Here is a 19,190-nt window from a genome sequence, read left to right on the forward strand (position 1 = left end):
GATAACCACACCGCAACTCAGCAGCGAAGCAATGAAATAGTCTATGTTACAGGCTGAGCTTATTTCAATGTCCTACAAGTAAGTTCTCTTCTCATATTCAGCTACATGTAAGGTGAATGTTGCCAATGAGTTAGTGAAGGAGAACCTCAGCACGTTGTCAGAATCTAACTGATTTTTAAAATTCGAATAGTTTTTTCTTACATATTATTTGGATTGTTTAAATTTTCCCCATAGCAATGTTAAACTTCTTTTAGTTTTGTAAAACCATTACAAGTAGATTATTGAAGTATCTTTTGTGAGAAGTATAAAAAATAATTTTACAACACTTGAATTTGAAAATGTGAACAAACAATATACTGTAATTTTGCAACACTAGAAGGTAGAAAAATACTTGCAACTTTGAAGGCTATTTGAAAAGAGCAATGGAACATTGTTAAGCACTCAGCGATTAAACAGTTCTCCTGGGGTTGCAACGATGTCACTATAGGGTTCCTTTTGGGAAAGTTCAAGCACTAACTGCTTCTTGAGCATCAGGAAACTATAGAATTTCGTAGCAGCCTGTTTGCGATTGTTATTCCTGCACAGCTCCTGAATGCTGAAGAACTTTTCACCTGTTTTGAGATGGATCCGCTACAGAAATAAGCAATAAAAAAGGATGGTAAGTAAAGTCCTGAAACCTCAAGAAAAGGGGTGAAACTAAAGATGCAAGATAAATTCAAAACTGAGAAACATAAAGAGAGTATAAACCAAGGATAGTGGTTTTGTGGAACAAGTAGACTGGAATGCACATTTATTAATTTTTCTAAAGTTCTCTTGGGTCACATTCTCTGAAAATTTGAGTTAATCCAAATTTCATGTGCCTGGATCTTAACTTGCATAAAACCTCATTCACCAAACACCCACATACAACCTAAATTACAATGGCGAAAGTTTGAACAAAACCCCAGTTTTAAAATTCTTTTCCTTCCATTCAAGATTTAAGTTTATTTATCACACGTGCATTGAAAAGCACAGCGAAATGCGCCATCCGAGTCAATAGCCTCATCTCTCCCTGTTTCTGTGATACTCCTAGCTCTATAATCCCATGATTGCTGTGCTACAATTCTGCATGGCCTGACTTCTCAAATTACACTGTTTCACCATTGTTTTTGGATGCCACAGCTCTAAAGCTACGTCCACACTACACAGAATAAATCTGTAACCTCTTTTTCTCTTCGTTTTTACCCTCCGTCCACATTAAAACGGCGTTTTCGTCCCCCGAAACCGGAGCTTTTCAGAAAAGCTCTCCAAAGTGTGTAATTTTGAAAACGCCGGATTGGCCAGAGCAGTGTGGATGGAGTAACCGGAGAAATCTAAAAACGCTGTCAGACAGCAGCACGCTAATTCATTGTTTTCTTGAACGCAACCTAACAATTTCAGAACAGACGGCAACGAGACTGACGCCAGAAGAGTTAGAAATGCACTCACCAAATACTTTGACCCATAACTTACTGAATAAATAAGTATACTCACTTTGCCCCGTTTTCTGTCCTTGCTCGTATGAAGCTGGTTTTACCTATTTATGCAAGTACTTCTCTGACAATAGATGTGTAACAGCCTAATGTAACATTGTATGGAAATACAAGATAACACTGAAGCAGACATATTTTATATATTTAACAAGGTGCTTTATTAATGTAACAGAGTTAGTCAGTTTTTCAATGTTTGTCGTCAGCCGGGTCAATCTGTCCGTGAGCTCCCAGTCAGTTGCCTCCATATGCTTCAGTTTTTGTTTTTTTTTACTTTTAAGTTCTCCTGCGCGAGAGCCAATAGCTGTCCGTTGTTTTAAGTTTTTCTAGTCTGTAACTACATAAACGCATACTTTCACGGCGAGATTCGACACCAATCATGTCGCTTGTTTTCGGTAGATGTGTCCTGTGCATGCGCAGTAGGAGGAGATTCAACCAAAATCTCCGTTTCAATGTGGACAGAGATATTTTTAAAAATGCATAGTGTGGACGCCTATCGTTTTTACGCGAAACTGGCGTTTTCAAAATTATCCAGTCTAGTGTGGACGTAGCCTAAGATTTGTATTTCCTTCTCTGAACCTCTCTGCCATTCTTTCATCTTTTAAGATTCTCCTAAAAGCAAAGATGTAATGCTGAGTTTTTATAAGGCAAAGATCAGACTGCACTTGGAGTATTATGAGCAGTTTTGGGCTTCATATCCAAGAAAGATGAGCTGGCATTGTGGAGAGTCCAGAGGAAGTTCACATGAATGATCCTGGGAATGAAATGGTTAATGTATGAGGACTGTTTGATGGTCCGGAACCAGCACTTGCTGGAGTTTAGAAGAATGAGGGGGATTTCTTTGAAACCTAATGAATATTCAAAATTGTAGATAGAATGGGATAGTCCAGGGCCAGAAGGCACATCCTCAGAATACAAGGAATCCCTTTTGAATAGCGATGAGGAAGAACTTCTTTAGCCAGAGGGTGGTGAATCTGAGCAATTCATTACCACAGATAGGCTGTGGAGGCCAAGTCATTGAGTATACTTAAAGCAGAGATTGATGAGTTTGTGGCGACCCACTTTCTGCGCAGGCGAACCCGCTCACAAATAGTCAGCGCGCGGGGGGAGACTTTGGTAATGCACCTCTGATGTCATTTCCGCCTGGAGAGGGCGGGCACTAGGGATTAAATGCCAGCGCCGCGAAGTTTGAATACACTAGTCTCCAAACGACTTACCAACTGTGTGTCATTATTTCAGCGCTGTGTGTAGCACATCACTACATTGGTGACCCCGATGGTCCAAATGGGATTTGGACCAAAGATGACCGACTCTTCATCTGTTCACAGTTTTGCTAAAACTGCCGACTTTCTGGACGCTGCGACCACGCGTGTGGTTTAGCCATGCAGAAGCTCAGTTCCAGATTCGGCAGATATCCTCTGATTCCACGCGTTACTACCACGTGGTGAGCGCCCTTGACCAGGAGACGGCCGCCCAGATTGCGGATTTCATACAGTCGCCCCCGGAAGAAGGCAAATATGAAGCATTCAAAGCGCTGCTCATTGGGACCTTTGGACTCTCACGGCGTGAGCGAGGTGCCCACCTGCTTCACCTGGACAGTTTGGGAGACAGACTGCCGTCAGCATTGATGAACGAGATGCTGTCCCTGGCTGACGGACACAAGCCCTGCCTCATGTTCGAGCAAGCGTTCCTAGAGCAACTGCCCGAGGACATACATCTGCTGCTGGTCGACGCAGATTTCAGCGACCCCCGGAAGGTGGCGGCCCGGGCAGATGTGCTGTGGAAAGCCAAGAGGGAGAGTGTGGTGTCCGTCGGTCAGATTACCTGGCCACGCACCCAACAGCAGACCAGACCAGGCCCGGCAGGGGGGCACACACAACACAGAGGCAGGAGTGAGGAGGCCAGTGAACAGTGGTGTTTCTACCACCAGCGGTGGGGCACAAAAGCCCGCCGTTGTTGCCCGCCCTGCAAGGGCCAGGGCCAGCTGCCACTAATGACTATGGCGGCTGGCCGCCAGGACAGCCTCTTGTACGTCTGGGACAAACAGTCGGGACGCCGCTTCTTGGTCGACACCGGAGCGGAGATCAGCATCTTGCCCCTGATGGGGTATGACACCCGCAACAGGAAGCAGGACCCACCCTGAGGGCCGCAAACGGCAGCATGATATGGACCTACGGCACCCGCACAGTGCAGCTGCAGTTCGGTGCCAGCCAGTTCATGTGGGACTTCACACTGGCCACGGTGGCCCAACCACTCCTGGGGGTGGACTTCTTGCGAACTCACAACCTGCTGGTCGACTTGCAAGGGAAAAGACTGGTACATGCCGAGACTTTCCAGACGTTCTCCCTGGGTGAAGCCAAGTTGCCGGCCCCACACCTGGACTCCATCACACTGTCGGACAACGAATTCACCAGAATCCTGGCGGACTTTCCATCGATTCTGGCACCGCAGTTCACGGCAGCCATGCCCAGACACGGGGTACAGCACCGCATTCCGACCCAGGGACCACCCCTCCACGCCCGCGCATGAAGGCTCCCCCCGGAAAAGCTCCGCATGGCGAAGGAGGAGTTCAAGAGGATGGAGGAATTGGGGTCGTACGGAGGTCCGACAGCCCATGGGCCTCCCCACTGCACACGGTGCCCAAAGCAGCCGGGGGTTGGAGACTATGCGGCGACTACCGCAGACTGAACGAGGCTACCACTCCAGACTGCTACCCCGTGTCGCACATACAGGACTTTGCAGTAAACCTGCACGGGGCAAGAATCTTTTCCAAAGTAGACCTCGTCCGGGGATACCATCAAATCCCGGTGCACCCTGAAGATATCCCTAAAACAGCACTCGTCACCACCGTTCGACCTGTTCGAGTTCCTCCAAATGCCGTTCGGCCTGAAGAATGCTGCCCAGACGTTCCAGCGGCTAATGGACGCGGTGGGATGCGACCTGGACTTTGCGTTCATCTATTTGGACGACATCCTTATAGCCAGCAGTTGTCGTCAGGAGCATCTGTCCCACCTCCGCCAGCTCTACTCCCGCCTGAGTGATTTCGGCCTCACGATTTGGGTAACCAGGGTAGCACGCTTTGGGGTACTGGCCCACATTACCTCCAACAGAGGCGCCCAGTTCACCTCCAGCCTGTGGTCGGCTGTGGCCAGCCTGTTGGGAACGCAGCTACATCACACAACTGCCTACCACCCACAGTCGAACGGACTAGTGGAACGCTTCCACCATGACTTGAAGTCGGCTCTCATGGCCCGCCTGAGAGGACCTAACCGGGTGGACGAGCTTCCCTGGGTCCTGCTTGGAATTCGTACAGCGCCCAAAGAGGATCTGCACACCTCGTCAGCCGAGTTGGTGTACAGAGCGCCTCGGCCGTCCTGGGAGAGTTCATACCAGCCCAAAGGGGGCAAGAGGAAGAACCCGCAGCAGTCCTGGACAGGCCACACGAAAGGCTCGGCAACCTGGCCCCCGTACCAACTTCACAGCACGCACGGACCCCGACCCATGAACCCAAAGACCTGCAGAACTGTAAGTTTGTGTTTGTACGAAGGGGTGGATACCGGGCACTGCTACAGCAGCCGTACAAGGGGCCATTCAAGGTGATCAACAACAACAGGTCCACGTACATTCCGGACATTGGGGGGAGAGAGGGGGTTTTCACGGTGCACCGACTCAAACCAGCCCATGTGGACTTGGCGCAGCCGGTCGAGGTTCAGGCACCGCGGCGCAGAGGCAGATCTCCCAAACAGAGGCTGATCCAGACTGTGGATATTGGGGGGTGTATCGCCGGTTCTGGGGGGGGTGGGGGTTATGTGGCGACCCACTTTCTGCGCAGGCGAACCGGCTCACAAATAGCCAGTGCACGGGGTGAGACTTTGGTAATGCACCTCTGATGTCATTTCCGCCCAGAGAGGGCGGGCACTAGGGATTAAATGCCAGCGCTGCGAAGTTTGAATAGTCTCCAAACGACTTACCAACTACGTGTCGTTATTTCAGCGCTGTGTGTAGCACATCGCTACAATTTCTTGATTAGTAAGGGCATCAAAGGCTACAGGGAGAAGACAGGCAAATGGGATTGGAAAGGATAATAAATCAGCCATGACTGAATGGCTGAACAGACTCAATGGGCTCCTATGTCTTCTCTCTTTTATCATCTGTTCTGATATTCTCATTATGGTACCACTTTGGATAACACTTGTATGAAATACCTTGGGCTATTTTACCATATGAGAGTAGTTTATATAAAATGCAGTTGTTATTGTATACTTGGCTACAATTATGACTCCTTCTGTTTTAGTATGATGAGTTTATGTATCTGACATTATATCAGCTTCTTGGTGTTGCTGTGCTGCACAGATTCTACATCCGAGAATGTTCCTCATCAGGTAATGAGCAAAAAAAGGGCTGACAAATCTTGAGTTATGGAGATGCAGTGGTGTGCAGCAGCTTATTCCCACTGGTAATGCAAGAAAAGGGCACAGTATATGCTTTCATAGAACTGGCTACACTGCTCTCTCAGGAAATCCAAGATCTGCATAATGAACAAATGGCTAACAAAGAAATACTCCCGAGGATTTGCTGGCCATCACACAGAAAGCAGACAAAGAAATGAGTCAGAAATGCAGCTCAGTTCAATTTAGAACAGAATATTCGTACATTAATGCTGTATCACACAAGTGCACTCAAAGTGACAGTAACGCAATATAGCACGATGTAAAGCTAATAAGGTGTGACCAATTCTCATGCAGTGCCCATGTGGTTAAGAATCTGATGGCAAACAACATTATTAGCTTTACATTATTTAATACACAAAAGTATAATTTACAGGGTTTGCATTTAACTTGAGGTGGTAAGTAGTAAGACTTGTGATTCCCTTGTCCATTTGTTCCTCCCCACTGGCTTGCAACGGAACAAGTGCTATGCCTGTCCCTACACCTCTTCCCTCACTACCATTCAGGGCCCCAAACAGTCCTTCCCGGTGAGACGACACTTCACCTGTGGTCATACTGTATACTGTACACTTCGCCTGTGGTCATATTATATACTGTGTTCAGTGCTCCCAGTGTGGCCTCCTGTATATTGGTGAGACCCAACATAGATCAGCAGACCGTTTTGCCGAGTCCCTACCCATCCGCCAGAAGCGGCATCTCCCAGTGGTCACCCATTTTAATTCCACTTCCCATTCCCATTCCAATATGTCAATCCATGGGCTCTTCTACTGTCGCGATGAGGCCACACTCAGGTTGGATGAACAAGACCTACATTCTGTCAGGGCAGCCTCCAACCTGATGGCTTGAACATCGATTTCTTGAACTTCTGGTAATGTCCCCCCCCCCCCCCCCCCCACCCTTGACTTCACAAGTCCCCATCTCTTTTTCCCTCTCACCTTATCTCCTTGCTTGCCCATTGCCTCCCTCTGGTGCTCCTCCTTCCTTTTCTTTCTTCCATGGCCTTCTATCCCCACCTATCAGACCCCCTTCTCCAGCCCTGTATCTCTTTCACCAATCAGCTTCCCAGCTATTCACTTCATCTGTCCCCCTCCCGGTTTCACCTATCACCTTGTATTTCTAGCTCCCCTCCCCCACCTTTTAAATCCGCTCATCTTTATTTCTCTAGTCCTGCCAAAGGGCCTCGGCCCAAAACGTTGACTGTACTCTTTTTATATAGATGCTGCCTGGCCTGCTGAGTTCCTCCAGCATTTTGTGTGTGTTGCTTGGATTTCCAGCACCTGCAGATCCTCTCTTGTTTGTCAATAAGTAAAAATTTAAAGTTGTAAGGTTGAAGGAAGAAGGAATATTGAAAGGGGGAAAAGATAGTCCTGAGGATGTGAAAAGACAGATTGATGTGACTTCAGATGTCAAGAAAGCTTTCAAAATCCTGCTGTGTAAGTGACTGACTGTAACCTGAAATCTATTGATTTTATTGGAAATAAAGACTCATAGTAATCACTTTCAGAAATAAATCTACATAGTGCCATTTTTACTGCAAATCTAAAGAAATGCTGAAACCATTCAGCTGGCTAAGCAGCATCTGTGGAAAAAAAACAACTAACGTTTCAGGTCTGGGAGCATTTATCAGCAATGGGAAAGAGAGAAAACAAGTTAGTGTTCAGTGGCAGATGCAGTGAAACTAAATTGCTTAATCTTGGAATTAAGAGCCAAAATCAGATTATATTTCACTATGTTACGTGTTGCTAATGGTAATGCTGGTGAATATCAAAAGCCCCACCCACCGCAGACATTCTCTCTTCGTCCTCTTCCATCACGCAGAAGATATAAAAGCCGAAAACACAGACCACTAGGCGCAAGAACAGCTTCTATCCCGCTGTATTGAGATTATTGAATGGTTCCCTAGTTAGATAAAATGGACTCTTGAACTCAGAATCTACCTTGTGATCTTGCACTTTACTGTCTACCTGCGCTGCACTTTCTCTTTATCGTAACACTTTATTCTGCACTTTGTTATTGTACTATCTCAATGTATTGTTGTAATGATGATTCAAATGGGCAGTATGCAAAACATGTTTTTCACAGCAACTCACTCCACGTAACAATCATAAATTAATTTACCAAATTACATTTTATGTAAATACCTATGAGATGAAATTTCAATTCTAAGAATGTAGAGAATCAAGATTGCTTAATATCATTTCCAATGCATAAGTATAAAGGAGAAGGAAATAACTGTTACTCTAGATCCAAAACAGCTCAAAAAATAACAATATGATAAATAAGATAAAGAACATAATAATAAAAATAAACACAATAAATATACATTCATAAGATAGCATACACACACATCTCTTCTTCGGTTGCCCATTGAAATCCCATGACGACGTCCACTCCTTTAACGGTGAGATCTTTGATAACTATACAGTCCTATCCTGGACCCACAAGCTCTATTGCAGGTGGGACATGTATATGTGGTAGTGATGGCAACCATGGCTGAGTTTCTCCTGGCTCTCTTCTGCTGTCTTCTGGTTGTTCTTTCCATCTCCAGAATACAAACCCTGTCCCTACAGCTGTCGCCAAGTGGTACAGTCAGCAGCAATGTCCTCCAGGTCCTCAAGTCTGGTTTTGTACTTCCTTAAAGCATTTTTCATCTGATCCTCATAGCGTTTCTTCAGCCCTCCAGCTGAGCTTCGACCATGATGTAGCTGGCCGTATAACACTTTGTGGTGTAGCTGACATGGGGGCATCCTTATCACGTGACCCAGCCACTACAGCTGATGCTGGGTGATCACGGCCTCAATACTTCTGCAGTTGGTCTTTACAAGTATTTCAGTGTGAGGCACTCACTCACGCCAGGTAACTTCCAGGATGCGCTGGAGGCAGCTTATCTGGAAGCGCTCCAAGTACTTGATGTGACGGCTGTAGGCTACCCAAGCTTCACAGCTATAAAGGAGGGTGGTGACACAGACCGCTTGATATACAGCGACCTTTGTGGAGGGACGAAGACTCCTGTTCTGAAAGACTCTACACCAAAGTCTCCCAAAGACAGCTGATGCCTGTTTAATGCAGCTCTGGATGTCATTGTCAATGATGCTATCCTCAGAGAGAATGCTCCCCAGATATTTGAAAGATGGCAGTACTGACAGCTTTTCATTACCAACAATGAAGGCAGGTAGAGTGGGTGGGACACTGGTACAGGCAGTCCCCGGGTTACGAATGAGTTCCGTTGCTGAGTCCATCTTTAAGTTGTATTTGTACTTAAGTTGGAACAGGTACATCCAATATTATTTAGCATCATTTAGTCAAACGTTTGTCTTAGTATAAAGTATATATTTTACATTTCTATGCATATAAACACTTAAGAAATGTATGTATTTCAATAATTAAACCACTGCGTTGCTTAGTAATAATTGTAGCTTTCATCGGGGCAGGGCCTTTCACATGCTCCATTATTCTCATTTTATCCTTTACCTGTATCCTTTAAAATTGTTCCGATCGTTCACCGACTGTAGCCTAACGCTTTTCCAATGACTGATGGCATTTCACCTCTTTCCGATCGCTTTAGTATTTCCACTTTATTTTCAATCGTGATCGTTTTCTGTCAAGAGAACAGAAAACTGCAGATTCAGCAGCAGCCATGGGCAGCAGGTCCTCTGCTCCCCTGGGTCCTAAATTCCACCCTCACTGAGCCAGGTTAAATGGGACAAGTAGCAGCGGTGCTGACTGGAAAGGGGGGGGTGAGTGTCAGGGTGAATCTTGCTAAGAAATATTTAAGCCAAATACAAAGTTACACACTCAACACAGTGTTAACGGCAATGACTTAAAATGGCAGATGGCATTGTGATCTGACTTAAAATGGCGGACGGCGTTCTCCTCCCTCCATTCGTAAGTACAAGTTGCTCTTAAGTCGGACGTTCGTAACTCGGGGATGCCTGTACTCCATTGGCAAACCACTTCCGTCTTAGTGTCCCATCCTGCTGTACGCTCTCACCGCCACAACAAGGACAGTCTGAAGATCCTCCAGAGTATGGGCCACAAGAGCACAGTCATCTGCATACTGCAGCTCCAGGACCGACTCTTTACAGAGTTTGGTGGTTGCATGGAGCCTCCTGATGTCAAAAAGTTTGCCATCTAATCTGACATCCACTGCCACACCACTGCTGTCTTCAATCTCGTTGTGGAGAAGCTTGGTAACATACAAGAGGAAGATGTTAAAGAGCACTGACGCTAGCACACACCCTTGTGCGTACAAGGAAGGGCTCAGACTCTTGCCCTCCTATGGTCACCCGAACAGTCATCCCATCTTTGAACTGGTGGAGGATGTTAACAAATTTATTGGGACAGCCAAACCTGAGGAGGATATCCCACAAGAGCTCTCTTTGCACAGTGTCGAATGCTTTGGAGAGGTCAAAAAAGGCCATAAATAGGTTCTGATGTTGCTCCAGGCACTTTTCCTGAAGCCGCCGGACTGTGAAGATCAAGTCAATCGTGCTCCTGTTTTTCCTAAATCAACACTGTGACTCAGGCAGCATTGATTCGGTGATGTTGCTGATGAGTCTCTGAAGCATCACCTTAGCCAGGACCTCTCCAGCAATAGAAAGGAGTAATATGCCCCTACTATTGCCGCAGATGGTCTTGTCACCCTTTTTCTTATAAATTACAATGATGTTTGCATTTCTCCATTGCTGTGGGATGTTCTCTTCAATCCAGGGCTTGGTTATGGACTGGTAGAGGGTGCACATACACATGTACCCTCCGTTCTTCAGTAGCTCAGCAGGGCTATTGTCAGTGCCAGGGCTCTTGTTGTTCTTAAGGGAATGGACAGCTGATAGAACCTCCTGGAAGGTTAGTGGTAGACTGAGGTTGTGGATAGGAGGAAGTTCAGGCAGTTCGTCCAGGATGGTGGAGTCTGCGTCAGAGTCCTGATTAAGCAGGGTGTTAAAATGCTCAACCCACCTCAGCAGAATGGTATTCTGATTCTTTATAAGTGTTAGACCATCTGCTGTTTTCAGGGAGTAACGCATTGATGGTTTTGACAGCATTGTAAAAGTTATGCATGTTATTATTATCGGCAAAGGACTGAATTTCAAGTGCCTTTTCAGTCTACCACTCATTTTGTATGGCCCGTATTGCCTTTTGCACTTTCCTCTGAGCTGCCTGCCAATGCTGCCTGATGCGGGTGCATGAAGGGTTGTCTAAAGTTTCCCGGTGTGTTTTGTGCATGTCCTTAAGCAAGTTGTGGATGGTGTCTTTTGGTTCCTGCTCTTGTGGCCAATGGATAGGGCTGCTGCCTCATAGAGAGCAGAGCTGATATAGGTCTGATAAAATTTAAGGGAATTGGGGGATTCTCAGATTCCTGTAAACAATGGGTTAAGTACCAACTATGTCTGTGACTGTAGTGTGCTTGAATAATGTCTCACAGCTGCTTCTTTGGAGCAAGATAAGGGTTAAAATTCACACAGATCCACATAAGATGTCTCCTGATTCTTCACACCTTTTGGTTTCGACAAAAGGCGGTACCTGATGGAAATTAGACAGGACATTCCTTTCTTAATTAAAGTGGCTGGATTGTCTATCAAATTGTTTGCTCTTTTGTATCAATAGTCCATTGACTTGGCTGGAATACTTATCAAACTGATTGTTCTTTTGTATCGATGGCCTTATAGCTTCTAACAATTCTGACATCAGGCAGTGAACTTGTTGAACCACTGGAGGGATGAGAACCTTTCTCCCCTGATGTCGGGACCAAGTTCACTCGCCGGCTGAGCTCAAAGAAATAAACGAGTGAAAGGATAAGTAATGATCTTTTGTGCAGTGGTTATTTGGTCCAGCATTTTTTAAGTTTACATTTGGTGGTGTGACTTGGATCCCAACGTCTCTCTGAGCTGAGTAAGTGACGGGGGCTTGAATCAAACACATTTGAGTGGCAGGGCACCCCAAGGTAGTTCACCTCTGGCTACTCCTTGTGTCTGACTGAGCCCTTTGAGACCGGTATCTTAACGGAATCAGACAACCCGTTTGAATACAGAATTTAAGATAAGCAGTTGTCTCTTTTACGTTGCTGCGGGTGACAGGATATGGCTGGTTGAAATTTGATGATTCGGAAAAGGGGTTGCGCATGTCTCAAGATATGGCCGAGTGAAATTTGAAAATGATACGAGACTGGCAGCCTGGTAAAATTCTCACCTTGGCAGCAGAAACATGGCTGGTTGAAATTTAATGAGACAAGTTCAGGATAAAGGAGTAAAGGCCTCCAAGAGTATGTGAGGTTTTTTTGCAAGTATTATCGGAAAATAGGCTAGCAGTTTTTGTGAGAATTAAAGGCTGCGAGTGACATTGGGTATTCTGTATTGTTCCTAAGAAGAGTCGGGACTGGGGACCCCGGTCGGGAGAGGCAGCCACCGCTCCCTGGCGGATTTGACCATATCAGCTGCCTCCTGATAATATGGCCGGTTGAAATTGATTAAGGGGGAGCCAGGCTGGCTAAATTTCTCACCCAGTGGCATAATCAGTCCCTGTTCTTTGGCTTGTGCCTAGGGCCTTGTGTATTTTGTGCCTATAAGCTGTTTGCCTCGTTGGTTTGTCTGTGTTTCGTGTATTTGTGATTTTAGCTACTTGCTCTGCTTTATACAGCACTTTGGTCAACGTGGGTTGTTTTTAAATGTGCTATATGAATAAACTTAATTTGACTTGACTTGATAAATAAGAATAACGGGTAAGATCATAAGGGCAATAATGGGACAGGCCCTTGATACAGCTGGAAAGGGAGCTCCCCTCCAAAGTATGTATGAGTAAATACCAGATAAGGAAAAGGATCTTCGGGTGTTAAGTGCTGCACTAACTAAGCGATTGGGAAACAATTTATGGCCCCCGGGTGGAACTTGGGATATAACTTCTTGCGAACAAGCAGTAAATTTAACTTGGAAAAAGAATTGTGCTAAAAAAGTGGAAATTATTGATTAAAGAATGGAAAGATAGAGCCGATACTAAGTGGAATAATACCTTACTGGCCAGCATGTGATAAAGGGATAGAGGTATGTATGGCAGAAGGGACTCCCAAGAGTTGGGAGACACTGAAAGCAGAGTGTGAGTGGGTAAATAGGCGACGAAAAAAAGAGCAGGAAAGGCAACATAAGCAGGCAAAGGCTGATATGGACAACAGAAAGGATTAGAACGAGAGAGCTGCGGGAAAACTCTGAGGCCTGATCAGGATCCCGAGCCCATGTCTGGCATACCGACTCTTTTTGATGATTCGGAAGATACTGATAGGTATGAGGAGTGGGGATGTTACCCTAGACTGCCATCACCCCCCTTACCCCTCTCACAACCAACAGCACCACCCCCGCCACCATACCAGGCTCCTGAAGGATCGAATATGGCAGAGTGAGTAAAGATAAATCCCAGAAAACAAACCCAAAGGGGATCCTGGACAGGAGATTCTGGAGAGGGGCAGTCTAAACTTTGTGATATAAACTTGGAGGAATCCAACTGAATCCCCAACAGCAGTGCCCTATTAGGCAGTAGCCCAATCCCCGAGTGGGTGAGGGGGGCAACCAACCACCAACAAATGGAGCATATGTCCCCTGGAAACCCCAGAAGATGATAATGATAATGAATCAGGCCCCGGACCATAAGGAGAAACCAGCCCAATTTGCTCAGTATGTTCGAAGTACTATTCTGATGTATAATGCCACTCCCCAGGACCTGTTTGGACTATGCTGCATGATATTGTCACCTGAAGAGACAACAAAGTGGCAGGATCAGATGGGGGAGCGTGATAACAGGGGGCCAATCTGAAGCTACAGGGAACTAGAGCAGCAATTTCCTGATAACTGAGAAGCGCAGACAAACCACTTGATCCAATCATCAGAACGAACCCTACCACAACCCGTGAACATCACTAAGGTGCTAGAGTGCAGACCAAAGCCAGGAGAGCGAGGGGGTGATTATTGGGAGCAGTTCGTTGCTTGCTGTGGGACATTCGTGGGGGATTCAGCCTTTAATCAAGGACAAGATTCACTTTTGTTTAATGCTATGGTCTTGCAGTGTATTCCCCCCAGTATTGCCGACATGATCCGGACGAATAACACGAACTGGTCCAAGAACTCCCGGCCTCAGATGAGACGAGTGGTGGTGTACTACTGGGACGGCCAGAGTGAGCCTAAGTCTCGACCTAGACCACAGGTAGAAACCGAATATATCCAACGCCCGAGGTGCTGATTGCTGGGCGGAGATGGGGATCCCCTAGATGAAAGAAAAGAGCCCAAAGACCCTGACCGGCGCTTCCACAATTGACTATATCCTGACCCCGATACTGACCCACCAGGAAGCCGGAATATGGTATTAGGAGCGCCTAGAAGACCCCCGAGAGCAGACCCAGGTATTAAACCCTGGGGGACCGGGGCAAGACAGAGGGATTCAAGACGAAACGGTTCCCAGCATGGGCTGCTGATAGGGGCCTGTTATAATTGTGGAAGGAATGGCCATTGGAGAGCAAATTGCCCCTGGAAACCTAGACAGGATTCCCCTGCACCCGGGCCCCCAAGGGCGCCCTTCACAGCCAATAATCCATTCACTTGACCTCAGGGCAGAAATCTCCCGGTGATAAGCACGTCCCCTCATCAGGAACCACATGTCACCCTACAAGTGGCTGGAATCCTGATTCCATTCATGATTGACACGGGGGCAATCACCTCGACTCTTGATCAGGAAATAGTAAAGGATAAAGGGTTCCAGTTGTCTGGCACTTCCATCATCTTATCAGGATTTGAATAACACGAAGATCCTTATTCACGCATTCAACCGTTGCTGGTGGAATTCCCAAGGATGCTACTGCAATGTCTCCTTTACGGTAACTACAAACCTGGGCTGTAATCTGGCCAGGAGGGATTTGCTTTTCCCACTGGGAGTAGAAATAATTTGCATCGATGAGGTTATCACTGTAGGCTTGTGTGGCCACAGGCAGTATCCTCAGTTTGCAGTTCCTCAGTGGTGGGGTTTAATTATGGACCCCACACAGTTTACCCCACCAGTCCCCACATCGGACCCCCAAATAACCGTCTGTTATGACCCCACCGGAAGCTCTGCTGAAGACACCTGGTACTATGCTCCTTTTGAAGGATTAGAGTATCCGGTTTTGTTGATCAGAGAGGTGGAAGGGAAAGAAGACACAGCTTATCTGGTCACGATACCTATGGCGCCAAACCGGGTTGGCGGTCCCGCATGTCACCTTGACCATGTGTCCAGGGTATAAACCAAAGAGCCTGGGATTTCTTGCCTATACACTGACACAGATAGCTGCTGACACCAGAGGGATCTGGCAGGCTTTTCCTACAGGATAAATATGGTACTGGGAACGACCCAGCCAACGGGTTGGCTGATTAATCCACCACACCTCTAGCATGGACCAAACCAAGGAGGTCGCCCCCAACCCCCTGAGTTTTTGGCCACCTCGGGTCACGAAATTGGGTGTATTACTTGCACCCCAATTCGGATAAGACTAAAGAAGAATCAAACTCTACCATCTATTCCCCAGTATCCCCTGAAACCAGAAGATGAAGAGGGGGGTACGGGCATTGACTAACTCCTTTGTAGCCCAAGGGATCCTGGTGCCTTGTAGCTCACCCTGTAATACCCCCGTATTTCCCGTCCCCAAACCAGGGCAAAAAGATTGGCAACTAGTCCAGGACCTCAGGAAGATAGGTGATATTGTGGCTCCACTTCACGCTCTGGTTCCTAACCCGGCCACTATTCTAAGTTGTACCCCAGCCGATTCTTGTGTATTCACCATTATCGATTTACCACATGCATTTTTCGCTGTGCCTCTACACCCAGACTCGCAGTATTTGTTCGCTTTCACCTATCAAGGCCAGCAATACACCTGGACTCAGCTGCCCCAAGGGTTCATCCACTCTCCCATGCTGTTCTCACAGACTCTCCCGAAACAAATACGTACCCTTGAGTTGCTACAGGGATCAACGGTAGTACAGTATGTGGATGATCTACTCCTGGCTAGCAACAAGGTGCAAGACTGTGAAACTGACACTACTGTACTGCTGAATTTCCTGCACTCTTTGGGCTATGTGGTTCCTCCACAGAAGGTAAGACGATCACAGGCAGAGGTTAAATTCCTTGGCATTGTCCTTTTGGCCAAAGAACGAAAACCGACGGAGGACCAAATACGACCCATTGCTGTTACTTCCCCGCCGACCACCCCTAAACAGATGCGTGCTTTCCTCGGTCTTCTCAACTTTTGCAGGCAATGGATACCTAATTTTGCCATTTATACCCGCTTATTGACTCCCCTGACATCATCGAATGCTCCACCTTGTTTTACCCTGATGACCGAGCAATTGACAGCATTTACTGAACTAAAAGGTAGTCTCTCAAGGGCTCCAGCCCTCAGCCAGCTGTGGTACAACCACCCGTTCCAGCTGTATGTTACTATTAAGGAAGGATGTGCCACTGCCGTCCTAACACAGATGCACGGCGACTGCAAAAGACTGGTGGCTATTATTCAACGAAGTTAAACCCGTTTGCCGCAGGATTACCACCCTGTTCACAGGTATTGCCAGCGATCTATATGCTAGTATCTGCAGCCTCAAATATTACACTACATCAACAGGTAACAGTCCTGACCCCTCATTCTGTGGTCTAATTGTTAACCTCCCAACAGACTCAACATTTAATGGAAGCCCGCCAGAACAAATATGAGACAGCCTTACTTAATAATCCCTTGCTCACCTTCTCACACTGTACAACGCTAAACCCCACCACATTCTTAACAGAGCCACCGCAGCATCTCCCCTCTCCAGACCACAATTGTATCTTTTTATGACAGTCCGTGAAGATCAGCCGCTTCCTAAATCTAAACTGATTCTCTACATAGATGGCAGTTCCTTTATTGCTCCGAAGGGCCAACGCTGTTCTGGTTATGCTATTGTCATGGACTCTGGCACAGTAGAACAAGGCTGCTTTGAAACACCAGTATCTGCACAGAAAGCTGAGCTTTTTACCCTCACCCGTGCTTGCATACTGGCTAAAGGGAAATCTGCCAATATTTATACAGTCTATGCCTTTTGGATGGCACATGACTATAGGGCTTTGTGGGAGCATCGGGGATTCCTGACCTCTACCAGACAGTGTCATGGTCCCTTCTGGCACCTGGCGATTTTCCTCAGGAATTGGGCCTCAATCACCTCGTTTAGTTCCCAATCATTCCCAGGTTTCACTAACTACGAACACCTTTCCATCAGCAAATACAGTATAAAAATCCTGTGACCACGACAAGGAGCTGCCAGCTCGTTGGTTGACTTGTGTACGAGCAACTTTGTTCCATGGTTCTTATGACTATCAGTTCTAAGTCTTAGCATCGTTCCTGAATTCTCTACTAAAACCTAGACTCCGGGTAAAGAGTCCCTTGGCACCAATTCCGCGCCCGTGTTCAGCACTTGGGTTCGTTCCACCGCCACGTCCTTGTAACAGAACGAACTGGCCATGATGAACGCAGTGGACATGGATCCCGTACAACAGGCCCTGGCCAGCCAGGGTTACCTATTGGGCGCCCACGACCAACTACTTCGGGAGATCATGGAAAACCTTCGGGCACTAACCACGAATGTGCAGAAGGTCAGTGAACAAGCAGACCAGGTCTCCGCTTCCTTTTCTCTGTCCCCTCCAAGAACCCCAGCTACCCAAACTGCACCACTCGGGATGGCCTCATCTCCGGAATCAGCAACACCATCCCCTCGAGAGCCGTATGTACCACAGCCTGAACCCTATGCCAGGGACCTAGGTAGGTGCTGGACCTTCCTGTTATAACGCTCCCTAGTCTTTGAGCTGCAGCAACGTACCTACACTTAAGATAAATCAAAGATTGCGTACATCATGGGGCTGCTACGAGGGGATGCCTTGGCTTGGGTAACCACGATATGGGAAAACCGACCAGAGGTTTGTTCCTCCTACTCCTCCTTTGTCGTGGAAATGAGGAAAGTCTTCGAACAATCCATTTGCGGTAAGGACGCCACAAAACGGCTGCTTACTCTTCATCAGGCTTCGCGAAGTGTGGCCAGGTATTCCATTGAGTTCCGGACCTTAGCCACAGACTCTGGGTGGAATGATGAGGCCCTATGGGAGATGTTTCGACAGGGCCTCTCAGACAAGATAAAAGATGAGTTGGCCGCGAGGGACAACACGGACTGTCTGGACTCTCTGATCTCGCTAGCCATTCGATTAGATTATCAACTTCAGGAACGTCAGAGGGAGAACCAGTCGCCCCACTCGTCGGGGAAGCCCACAGTCCACCTTACCAGTCTCAGCCAGCCCCTCTTTCCCAGCCACTCCCAGTGTGGCTCCTGCTACAATCGTCCCCACCCCCCGGGGGAGGAACCGATGCAGCTGGGATGGAGCCGTCTCTCCCCGGCCAAACGAACTCGGAGGTGGAGAGCAGGGGATTGCTACTATTGTGGCCAGCCAGGACATTTCCAGGATACCTGCCCCCAGCGGCCAAAAATGGAGGGCTCACCAGTGAGAAAGGGAGCTCTGGTGAGCCAAATGATACTCCCTTCAGCACCCCAGACTTAGTTGCAGATCCTGGCAACCGTGGATTACCAACAACAGTCCTTGTCCCTATCCGCTTTGGTGGATTCCGGTGCTGAGGGCAATCTACTGGACGAAGAGATAGCCACCCAGGCCAGAATACCTCGTGAGCCGCTAACCACCCCCCGGAGTCCCGGGCCCTGCACGGAAAACTGCTGGCTCAGGTGACCCACTATACACCACCCCTGACCTTGATCCTATCTGGCAACCATCGGGAAGAGGTACGATTCAGTCTCATTCATTCACCTCAAGCCCCAGTAGTTCTAGGGTATCCATGGCTGACCCAACACAATCTCCACATCGACTGGTCTACCGGGAGGATAGCCAAATGGAGCCCGTCTTGCCATGCCAACTGTCTGCAGTCGGCCCCATCTCCCAGAGAAGCTACTGCAACCCCACCTGTTTTGGAACCCCTTGAATTGTCCCGCGTCCCCACAGAGTACCATGACTTGGCACAGGTGTTCAGTAAGCAGCGGGCCCTTTCCCTGCCTCCGCACTGCCCTATGATTGTGCCATTGACCTTCTCCACGGGGCCCCACTACCCACCAGTCACCTTTTTAACCTATCCCGACCGGAGAGAGAGGCCATGGAGAAATACATTAGCGAGTCCCTCGCGGCAGGCATTATTAGGCCTTCA

At 47.5% G+C, this 19,190-nt stretch overlaps 1 protein-coding gene across 1 annotated transcript in view; it reads right to left on the reverse strand.

The window, feature by feature from the left end:
* Positions 1 to 441: 441 nt before the first annotated feature.
* The window catches only part of LOC140736389 (double-strand-break repair protein rad21 homolog), a 121,728-nt gene continuing 102,979 nt past the window's right edge, over positions 442 to 19,190 (reverse strand). The window contains exon 12 of the mRNA XM_073062367.1: positions 442 to 630. Coding sequence (XP_072918468.1) covers positions 442 to 630 — 189 coding nt within the window. The remainder of the gene's footprint in view (positions 631 to 19,190) is intronic.

This window comes from Hemitrygon akajei, chromosome 11 (genome assembly GCF_048418815.1).
Source record: "Hemitrygon akajei chromosome 11, sHemAka1.3, whole genome shotgun sequence".
Classification (NCBI taxonomy): Eukaryota; Metazoa; Chordata; class Chondrichthyes; order Myliobatiformes; family Dasyatidae; genus Hemitrygon; species Hemitrygon akajei.